This window comes from Aulostomus chinensis, chromosome 23 (assembly GCF_037954235.1).
Source record: "Aulostomus chinensis isolate RoL2024-O1b breed Wild chromosome 23, RoL_Achi_v1.0, whole genome shotgun sequence".
In the NCBI taxonomy this organism is placed as follows: domain Eukaryota; kingdom Metazoa; phylum Chordata; class Actinopteri; order Syngnathiformes; family Aulostomidae; genus Aulostomus; species Aulostomus chinensis.
Genome location: NC_141342.1, coordinates 4,976,944 through 4,988,397, shown reverse-complemented (window position 1 = coordinate 4,988,397; position 11,454 = coordinate 4,976,944). Strand labels below are relative to the sequence as shown.

Here is an 11,454-nt window from a genome sequence, read left to right as displayed (position 1 = left end):
GTAACGTCTCCTCTCACTGGAGGGCGACATCGAATCGTTATCGCGAGATTCCGTGGAATTCCAGGACCTTGTGCGAGCTCTGCTCTCTCCCCCCCCCCTCGCTCCGTTGGGAAAGAAGAAAATAAACCTAGTGCTGCTAACCAGGCTAGTTATGGAACCAAACATTCAACACTAGTTTCGCCTCCAGCGACTGGCGGGGAGCTGCTTTACCTGCATGCAGGCGCTTCACCTGGGTCAAGGCTCGGGAGCCGTTCGGGGTTTTAGTTTCGTGTGGCTTTTAAAAGTCAACTTGAAGACGCCAGGCAGCAGAGGATTTCTTTAGCTAGCTAGCTAGCTAGCGTATCTGCGAGCTAGCAGACCGGGCTAACGGTAGCCTAGCAGATGAGCACTGGATGAACTTCGCTTGGACTGAACTGCTGCGACTGAGACGACAGCCTCCCGTCCGGTTGCACGCTTCCTTCGGCTTCAGTCCTTCACACGGGAGAGAGCTTTGACTTGATGGAGTTCGAAGGAGGCAGCCTGGTGCAAATGTTGTTTTTGAGGTTTACGCCATCACGGTATTGATCTGGAGGTCCAGCGGCGAGCTAACAGGCTATTAGCCACCTTTCTCGCTCCGCTTTGTGGTCGCAGGCCATTGACTAGAGAGCATTCATCACCGACCGGGTGAGGGAAGGCTGGCTTGATGGCAGCTAATTATTTATTGGATACAATTGGACACGACTAACCCTACACACCGGTTTACTTCCAACCTTTCCCCCCCAAAACATTCCAAACCCTGCTCGGCTATTTTTTGTTTGTTTGTTTTGTTTTTGTTTTTTATTTTTGAAAATGCGTCGGAGTATTGAGGCTTTTTCTAAGTTGAGATAGAGGAGAGAGACTCAGGAAAACAGCAGGATTACAAAAGCCCGCTGTGGAGAAGTCATCGAGAGGAAAACCCAGCCGAGAGGAGAAGAGGTGAAGGAGGATGTCTACCGCTAAGGAGAACTCCTGCAGGAAATTCCAGGCCAACTTCTTCAATAAAAGCAAATGTCAGAATTGCTTCAAACCCCGGGAGCTGCATCTGTTGACGGATCAGGATTTGACGCAGGTAACAAGAACGGCCAGTGGCGCGTTTCTCTGTCTCCCTCTGTGCGGTGGTTGACGGACCTCAGGACCGCTGCTGTTTCTGATCACCCGGGGTTGCAATGCAGCACCGTCCACATGTCTGCTACACAGCTGAAAACGCCTCTCCTCGGGCTTCTATAGCTGCCGTGTAAGCTGTAAAGCACCAGAACCGCTAGAGCTGCAGGTGGGTTGGTGAGGTCCAACAGGACCTCAGAGGGGAACTCATGGCCCAGGGCTGGATCTGCTCCCTCTAATTGCCGTGTAATTACATTTAAGGTGCAGCGGAAGTCAGTTTTTTTTGTATTATTATATGATCTGAAACTCATCTATGCTTCATCACTCCTTCCTCTATTCCTTTCCTCTTTTCCTTGTGACTCATCCAGTCTGGTGAAAGTGAATTCCAGCTGATCTAAGAAGTGTGGCTGGATTCGCCTGCCAGTTGGGTCTCTGTGGTTGATCGTGTTAAAACCTTCAGCCCGTGTTTGTTTTTTAGTTCGTTTCCCAGATACACTGCTGATCCCGGAGTAGACGCTAACAGCAGAGACGAGTGAGGCAGATAAACCCATTCAGCGGTGGCGATAAGAGCTCGGGCCTGTTTTTTGAGTCACTCCCTCGCTCTCTGATCATTAGTTCTGTCTCTGTTGTGTCCTGTAACTGATACCAGATGATGAGGCCCAGATGGGCCCTTCAACACGCTGAAGAGCCGAACAGCAACGTCAGCATCCTCTCTCCCCTCACAAGTGTGTGGGAGCTCATGGTTGCTTTCTGCTAAAAGTGTGTGTGTCCCTTGCTGCTCTGAGTGGGTTTTTTTTTTTTTTTTTTGTAAAGCTTCAGATTTAGGGCTCTTAAGTCAGGATAGGTGGCTTATGTTAGATCACTTCCTCCAATCCCCGTGACCTGGCCCACACTCTGCTGTCGTCTGTTTGAGGAAACTCAGCCACGGAACCAGCGAGCTTTGCTGCCCTGGCCGTCCAGAAGGATACGCCATCATCCTCACTCATCGGTGTCTCCAGCGTGTCAGTTGTTTAAACACTGAGCCGAGCGCCGAGGTGCACAAGCAGGTTTTGTGAGGAGTCTGGACAGTCCTCGGGCCAGTTGGTGCGGTGTACCTGCCCACTACTGGCCGAGGTTGTGTTGTGTAACATCACATAAACACTCAGTGCATTCACACATTGTTAGAAAAGGTTGAATTGTGAGTTAGTCAGACTAAAAGTGGGCTTTTAAACGAGGGCGCCTCAGTTTATCGGCTGACGACAGTAATTGCGTCTCCTGTCCGGGGCTTCATCAAGGTGTCGGAGAGAGATGCAGTTGCTGTTTGCAAGGTGTGTTTGAGGAAAATCTCTTGTGGAGAAAGAAGTGGGAAGACATTGAACAACACAAACCCCATCAGACATTTGAAGACTTCATTTGTAGGTCGGTCACATTGGTGAGTGTGCAGCATTTTCAGGGCTAGCGGCCAATAAGAAGGAAGCAACAGCAACTTGACAGCGAGAAAGCAAAAGAACTTTTTGCCAAAATAGTGGAGTATTTTTGGCCCTGATCCCCAAGCGTTTTCATGGAAGATGAAGGTCTTATCTGGACGTATGGACGATGGCTGGGTGTCTGGCTAATAGCTTAGCTGCAGTGAATGCTAATGATGAGGCGCAGGAGCTAAATACTGATAGTGTAGTCCTAGAAAGTCCTTGCCTACATTCGTAGACCTACAGTTGTGCTCCGTTTTTGGGTGGGGGAAAAAAAGAAAATTCAGAGATGTTACTCATTAATCAGATGCATATTTGGAAGCTGCGACTGCCTCACTTTGGGCTCTGCTGGGTCCGTTTTGTATTCCGGGTCCGGCCGTCCTGCTGCCTTGCCTACAGCCAGGGTTTTGGACACGTTGTATTTTGCCGGTCGGATGTGTTAACTTGCTCAGATTCTGTTGCTCTGGTACTTTTCCTTTGGTGTATGTGTTACTTTCAGGTAGGCAAAGCTTGTGGTGACATTTTCCGTCTATTTTTGCCATTGGGAGGGTGTTCATTTTGAACATTGACCGGGTTCAGTATATCATTTGTGTGGGACTTCCTGTCTGCTCTGTACACCTTTGTACCGATCCTCTTTGGAGCGCTGAGCTGCTTCTGGGAGAATGAAATGTGTTGTGGTGCCTCTGGTGGAATCGCAAGGTTTGTCTCGGAAAGCCCTGGCTGATGTGGCGTGACCGTAGAACGCACAGCCGCATCTGGTGCATCTTAGCTTCAAGTCCCGTCTTACTCTTTCAGTTTGTAAAGCCTGCAGTTCCTCCCCTTTGTGTATTCTGGTTCAAATAGATCCAGATCAGGTTCTTGGCTTGTCCAGGAATAATCAGCCTTTCTTGCAAAGCCATGTTATTTGCACCAATCACTCTTCCAGACATCAACAGTCACTTTGTCTTGTTGGTCAAAGTTACGGTGCAGCATTTGAGGTGCTGTGTCAGATTACTGCGCCTGGTCAGGAGCAGATCAGAGTTTGTGTCTGGCTCTTAAATAAATCATCTTGTGGTTTTCAACTGTTATTGCACAGTGAATGTGAAGCAGAGCTCTTGTTCTATTATGCAGGGAAAGACTGTTTGGAGAAAAGTATTTTTGATGACTTTTGAGGTGTCTTTCTCTGCTGTGTCACTGCGAGCCTTCATTGCAGCAAAGCTAATTAGCAGTTAGACTTCTGGTGGAGGTCTGGGACTCCATGATGCTCCAGAGAGGAGAGTTTAGCTGCTTGTCTTGATGTTGTTAATTTAAGGATTTGTCTGGGGGTTTTTTTCTCCAAGAGTTAAAGTCTGCTGTTTGACAGGAATGGAAGAAAATGCTGGTTAACTTGTTGTAGTTTACGACCCTTAAGTTGAACCAGTAGAAATTGCAACCAGCTGTAAGGCAGCGTAGGGCCATCTACACCCATCAAACCCTCAGTTCTCCAACATCAGTAGACAGATGTAAATGACCCAATCAAGCGGTGACTGTTGGCGCGACAGTAACTGTGCATGCAACTCCACTCATTGAGAGCTGAACTTGTTCTTGTACCAGGTGCATTTTTCTTGGCTGATTTCCAATATTATTGTTAAAGTGACCGGCCCATTCTGATATCCTGTCCAGGAAAAATTTGCTCAGCAACATTTTTTAAAATTTTCATAATTGCAGAAAATGATGGAAAATTTCCCCCAAATTTCGGTGGGTTACTGGATCTTCCCTTACTTAACAACTCCAAAGAAATGAATGAATCAATAAAGCACTCTCCTACTGGACAGAGGTACGAGTCAAATTCCTCTGAAAATAGTTGTTGCGTATCAGCTGTAGACTCGCCACTCTCCCCGGTGAAGTGGTGCACTGTGGAAAATGACCGGTTGGTAACCGCAAAAACACACGATTCTGAGCGGCCAGTCACCAGCCAGGCTGTACACACTGGAAACCAGCTGATTCCGGTCGTCCGCGGGGCAGTCGGTGCATCCCTACTTGTTAAACAACGCCCTGTTGAACTGGCAGAGGCTGGTGGGGTTTAGAAAATGTTCCAGGCGTACAGAAACTGATGGAGGCAGTCTTAGAGGAGATAAACTCAATAACGTGGTGATGAAAGGCGAGCTCCAGCAGGGCTGTGTAATGCTGTTAAAACGCCATGAACAGGTGATTTAGTTAAGTGAATTTGAACCTTAAATTCATTGCAAGCTGCTCAGAGCTTTGAGGGAGCTGGATCTTAAGAATGCTACTCTGAAACAGATAGCCCACATGGAAAAGTTATGCAAAAGGAAAAGAGCTAAACGTTGGAGGGACAGTATCCAATATAAATAATCTCTTTGTTCAAGGCAGCTAGAAGAAAAGGTGGACCGGGGGAGGGGCTGCTTCTGGAGTCCAAGTACATTCTTTTATTCAGTCAATGTCCTGTTAAGAGGAGTTTCTTTCTTTCTCCGTGAGTTGTAACTGTTGTTGGTTTCAGCTCAGTTATAAAATCTGTTTACCGCACTCATGTGTTGTATGCTGTCGAACTTGAGTGATCACACTGCTAAAGCCAGACGATGGGAGTTGGAGTAGTGATGGAGAACGCAGGCAGGATAAGGTTGACACACGTGTGGGAGGGACGGATAGAGACAGGCGGGGATGCGATGGGATTGAGTGAGTGGGAGCAGGCGTCTCGGGGAGAGAGAGGAAGTGTGGGCTTGGGAAACAAGAGCAGAGGTTCTTACAGGCTGCTGCTTCTGCTGCTGCTGCTGCTGCTGCTGCTGTTAGCGCCCCACCATATGAGGCAATAAGATCCTGAGTGGAGTCAAACTTACTTGCCTATAGCTTTAACAGGAACCAAATGTTCCGCTCAGTCACTGACAGACTTGATGGCCTTGGAACATTTCTCATGTCGAAGTTGTTGTCATCACTGGGAGATCGACGCCATCACCTCACGCCAAATAGACGAAAGCAGATATTAATGGCTGTCACAGCCTCGAACAATGTTTCTGTTAGGATCCCTGCTGTGACAGTGGGAGGACTCTCACAGGAGTCCCCCTGGTGTTTGTTTTTGTTACCCACAAGCCTGGTCAGAGACACCAGCCCCCCTGTTGGAGTGACCCAACTCCCCTAAGTCGCTGTTAGAACTGTCTTCTCTCTGTTTTGGCCTTTGATGCACGCTGAACCCACGTCTCCTCCCGTGGACGTTCAAACACGCTCAGCTCAGAGGATTTGAAAATGCTGGTCTCGTGTTGTTTTGTCAACCTGGGAAAAGATTCCTATTCTTGACAAACAAGGTTTACTACTTGCATGTAGCAGCAAAGCCAGCCTTCTCTCATCTGCCCCCATTATTGCACATGTTGAGTATGTCAGTTTATTATAACCCATCACACAATACAACATAGTCGCTGATATAATTATGTTTATGGAAGCACTGACATAATTGTAGAGTTGATTGAACGCCCAGGAAGAAGTAAAAGCTGTAATTTCAATTCCTGGTTTTCCAGCCAACACAAAGATATGTCAGAACACCTGTGTGTGTCTTCAGGGGGATTGAAACAAAACACACCAAGTCTTTAAATGAGACAAAGCTTATTGTTGTGAACGGACGTCCCGCCATGGACATCCATGAGTTGTGATTTATAGGTCAACGTGTGTTTTCCGATGGACAGCATCAGGCCATATTGTGGTTTTTATATTGAAATCACAGCCAAACCTCTGGTTTGGTCTAGGATGACCAACGTGGCTGGCAAATCACATCATCTCATAAAATCTGGATAAATGCAGTGCAATGTCTGCAGCTCTGCTGGTGAATCAGCTTTATTGATCATTAAAATAACCGCTCAATGCAGAGCTTGACACTTACTTCTTAAGTTGAAAAATGTACCAGCACATTGGGAACTGGAGGCTTGCAATGAAAAGGCATCAGTTATAATTAAATGGATACAAGGGGACATTTACAAAGAAAATCAAGTTATTTGAAAAGGGGGGGGGGGGGATTAGTCACTTGTCTCAATGCAGCTACCGTAATGCTCAGAATAAGAGTGCATTCAAAATATGAAGGGCAAATTCTTTGAGGGGAGAGATGTGTACAACTTGACCTTCTGAAATGATGGGGTCCTGAAACCTATCTTTAAAAAAAAAAAACGAGCAGCTGTCCCACTGTAAATTTCATCACACTGGTGGTTGTATCAAAGCAAGCAAATGATGAATGTGTCCTTTCACCTGCAAACAGCAGTCAGCTCATTCCAAAGACGCATGTCTCACTTTGACTCCTGCGTTGTCCTGCAGGGTTGCCAGAGCAGATGACTCTGCCCGATTATGGCTCAGTTTTGCCGCGCCACAATGCAAGATCCTCTTGCAGTGAACTTTGTTTAATGGAATCCGACTAATGCATTTTCTGGTGTTGAGATTAATTTCATAATTTTCCACATCAGTCCAAAGATGACTGGGTTTTTGAGAAAAACACTCCAGCCTGGGAGGGTGTTGGTGGTCACTGCACGAGAGAGGAAGTGAGGTCCATTGTGTGTTTTATGAGTGTGGGAGCGTTTGTGCTCTTGCATAAAGAAAGTTTCTTCAGCCTCTCCTGGTTTTCTTCCTCCCTTGCAGTGGTTGTCTCTCTCCCTTCCTCAGGCTGCCTTTCTGTGTGCAGGACCAGACTGATTCCATTAATGTGGGTCACAACATGCAAACTAAGCTGTTATTTTAAATTGGTTTCAGTTGATCAAAAATGGCCTCATAGACAAGTCCATACAAATGCCAGCAAGACATGTATAGATTTATGGCAGGCATGCAGTGACACGGAGCAGGTACAGGCCAGGTATTAGAGGAGCAGACTAATAATCAGACCCCTCGCCTTCCTGCAGAGACGTGCCTGCCCACTGCTCTGTAGAGGATGCCTGAAAGCTGGAGGATGAATGTAGCTGTGACCCATACATTGACAATAATGACTTTCTTCCTCTTCTGAAGTGTTTTCCTGAGGCAAGCATGTTTTTTTTTTGTAGTTGTTTGCAATGGCAGCGCTGTCTATTCACACCACGGTAGAGACGTCCGCAGCTCGATGACCGATGAGGCACTGAGCATTTCTGGTCACTGAAAGTTGAAAGAGCGCTTGTCTTTTTTACCCAGTCGTCCAATCACAATTGAGTGGCTGGACAAATCTGGTAAAGAAAGACCAGCTGTAATATCATCCTACGTGAACGAGTGTTGACCGAAAACGATGGAGGAGCTCTTGAACCAGACGATTGTACTGCCGCCCACGTTGTCTCACCAGTGGGTTCATCTTCTCTGGCGTCTGGTTCAGTTTTCATTTTACATTTCTACCTCTGCACACATTCCTCATCATAGCCACCAAAGCATCTCTGCTTCAAAATCGCTGTGCCTCCAAAGTGCTCTCGAGTGCTTCCAGCTGGGAATTTTCTAAAAACCTCCTGAAGTTTTTAGCTGGAAGGAAACTATGACTGTGAAAGAGTTTCCCAATCAAGTAGTAGTTGATCAGTAGACGAGCCGTCCTGTCTCAAAGGTGTTCATGAAGTTTTTAAACATATATTTTGAGAGTGAACAAAAATGTTCTGAAATACATGGCTCAGAAAGACTTTTTGGCAGTACATAAATGCTTCAACTCTTCCAGACCCAGGTGACAACACCAGCACCTTTTAAGGTGGACCAGCTATTAACATTTACGTGAGAGTCACCCAGTGTCCTGCAGCAGCGTGTAGTAACATTGCAGTAGGCATGCACGAGGAACAACATGTCAGTGAGGTCACTCTGGTACAGAGACAGGAGCTTCTCCACATGGACCGGTTGTTTTCCTCTGCTTCCTGGAGGCAGGCTTTGATACGGGTGAGCTCGGGTGATGGAGAGCCGTCCTACTGAAAGACAACATGTTTATAAGTGTGAAAGCCTCCGGATCCTCCTGGTGGGTCAGACGCATTCAAACATCCAGGCAGGCGAGCTTTCTGAGCGCATGCTCTCCCCATCTGAGGGGACGCACTGTCTCTCTTCCTTTTTCCAGTGGTGAGGCTAACTTACCGTGTGCAACATTTATCTGCAATCTTTTCCTTTTCATACTAAGAGGGTGGTCTCTTACTGTGGTTCCTGTACGGTAATCTAGCCGTGGCCCGCCACAACCTCAACATTGCCTGCCACAGATTGATGTTTTGGTTTTTTTAATTTTCATTTTTGCTTTTTTTTTTGTTTCCGTTGTCGAGCTGACGTAGCGTATGCACCCTCACAGTGCTACTCTCTTCTTCTCACTGCTAAACACCGACAGGCCCGGAGCAGGCTGCCCCGCGCCCACTGGCCGCTGGTTCACATTGATAAATAATGAACTATGATACAATTATCATTGGGATCGTGGTGTCACACCTGCTTGCTATATGGTTAGAGGCCAGTTCAACACACTGGCCTCATTAGCTGTGAGGAAACAGGAAAGAGAGGCACTTAAATGTTTCATCAGAGTAACTCAAGTCTTTAACTGGTGTTGTGTGGCTTGGAAATGCAGTGTGAGGACAGAGGCAACATCTGGAGCCCAAAAGGCTTCTCTCCCTCTCATATTTACAGCATCTCCTTCCCCCCCATCCCCCTCATCTCCCACTCTCTCCCAGTTTTAATGATTACCTAAATTGCTCGGTCTCTCTCCCCCTCTTTTACAGGCTAAACCTATTTATGGAGGATGGCTGTGCTTGGCCCCCGAGGGAACTGACTTTGACAATCCTATGCAGAGATCCCGGGTAAGCACATTCATAAAAGCCTACATGTTCATGTCCCGAATACTGTACATATACAGTAAATGTAGATGCATTTACTTCCTGTTAACTAATAGGAATATAGCAATACTTCAGCCCACGGACAGCTCCTGCTGAGACGGGGACAAACATGCTTGGTTTTATAGAAATCAATGATTTATTAGGTGGTATTCAAAGAGCAACATGTGATTCTTATGTATAATAAATAAACGGCCTTCTGTGGATGTGTCTTGTCTGTTTTCATTCTGACAGAAATGGCAGCGGAGATTCTTTGTGTTGTACGAACATGGCTGTCTACGCTTTGCCCTGGACGAATCCGTAAGTACCGCTTTGCTCGTTTCCATAAAACTAAAGGCAGCAGAAAAGGCCACAGAACAGTGTTGATTCTTAAAACCGGAGCTAGTTCTGGTCAGTTGACTTTTAGCGCCTGTCCTGGATGAGCAGACCTGAAGTCACGTCCTGAAATCTGGACTGTGACGGGCATTTTCTACAGAGGACAATTGAATATTTCGCGAGAGTGATGGTTTTACTCGCATTCTTGTTCAGTTTGTGTTGGACTGTTGTGGGTGGTCATAATTTTGAGGTTTTGTGGTAATTGAACTTTGGTGGAAGATAACAACTAATTAACACACGAATTAACAAATTAATAGACTTCTAGAATAATGTTAAAATTGTTGGTAGAAATGTGCCATCATACTTGACTATTTTGAAGGAGGAGGGAGGGACCGGAGTGAAGGCGAGGGGGAAATACGAGCAGTGCACTACACAAATGTGCTTTGAATTACCTCTGCAGTGTAAACTTCATCAGGATCATTTTAGTCAGGAAAATTGTGAGAAATACAACTTGTTCAGAGCCTGAACCGTGACGATGTAGACCTGCTTCATGTTGCGATTGAACTTTGTAGATTAGAAATACTTCTATAATGAGAAAGACGAGACTGACTGAATGCAATTATTAGGATTGTAACAGGGTAGTTTAACACAACTGTAAATCTGCTTCAGGGTCTCCTTTCTTTTTTCTTTTTTTCTTTTATGAAAAATAGCAGTATCTGAACAGTGTGCCTGTGGTCCCGTTGATGGTAAAAGTGCAGGCTCGGTTGTAGGATCTCACAGAAACGCACAGCTACTCTGTCAGCAGTGTTGAAAATCTGTGACCTCACCAGAAAGTCACCCAGTTGGAAGTCAGTCGTGTTAGTTCATAGATGGAGCAACAGATATGAGCAGCGGTCCCTTAAAGAAAAGAAACAAGAAGAGAACAATTATGTAATGTCACCATGGCAACCATATGAGGTCCCAGCTAGGTCCCTGCACACTGGAATGGGTCTGAGAACAGGAGATCGAGGCTGGGAAGTCACCTCTCGGTGCCTTCGGTAAGCCCGTGTTTGTGATGGCAATGTGTCGCCAGGGGAATGCGACACGGGTCACCAAGCCCATACGAGCTGGGCGGGCGGCAGATTAGCCTGCTTGTGTGTAAACATTGCAGGCCACACACCGCCGGCCAGCCTGTCACTTTTACCTGTGTTGTGAAGACTAAACACTGGTTGTAGAAATGTGAGGGCTGGGGTCTCCTGAACAAACCCAGAATAGTTCATCTTGATTTTGAATAAGTGAGATGAGTCCGCCAGGTATCAGCCCACTGTGCCTCGGCGTGAGCCAGACATCTGAAGTCACATCTGGTGAATCTCTCTGTGTTGCCATTGATGACAATGGGAGGAAACTTAGTGCGTTTGCATGAGTGCGTGTGCGTGTTTCCACTGTGTCATGTGTTTCCAGTGACACCCAGGCTGTGTGCAGTTGTGTTTTCCTCTCATTGTGACAGCGATTCCAAAACTGTCTGCCTCATTGTCCTTTGGTCTTTTCATCTGCTCCACAAGGCAGGAAAACTAGGTCAGGGAAATGGCTGCTTTGTGCTCTGGAGCCCGAGGGTAGGAACTCTCCAAACCCTCAGCGAGCTGATAACGACACGATAATGGTCCTGATGTCATCAAGCTCATCATTGTTTCGGAGAGTGGCTTGAGCCACCATCGGAGGGCAGATGTGATTTGTTTGAGGCCTGTTCCTCTTATGTGGCTGCTATGGTAACCACACCCACCCACTTTTGGTTTATTACTCCTTTGATCACATTTTCTCTGCTTTGATAGTTCATCAGCGCCCAACCCTGCAAA

The 11,454-nt window shown here is 46.6% G+C and overlaps 1 protein-coding gene across 5 annotated transcripts in view; it reads left to right on the top strand.

Moving 5' to 3' along the window:
* mpripb (myosin phosphatase Rho interacting protein b) overlaps nt 1-11,454 on the top strand; it is a 52,759-nt gene that overhangs the window by 3,482 nt on the left and 37,823 nt on the right. For 2 of the 5 annotated variants that reach the window (XM_086196322.1, XM_086196323.1), the window contains exons 1-3: nt 87-1,087; nt 9,197-9,274; nt 9,542-9,607. In XM_086196322.1, coding sequence (XP_086052448.1) covers nt 965-1,087; nt 9,197-9,274; nt 9,542-9,607 — 267 coding nt within the window. In that variant the 5' untranslated portion in view covers nt 87-964. Of the gene's footprint in view, nt 1-86; nt 1,088-9,196; nt 9,275-9,541; nt 9,608-11,454 lie in introns of those variants that run through there. The other 3 variants (XM_086196327.1, XM_086196325.1, XM_086196324.1) reach the window with 2 other exon arrangements.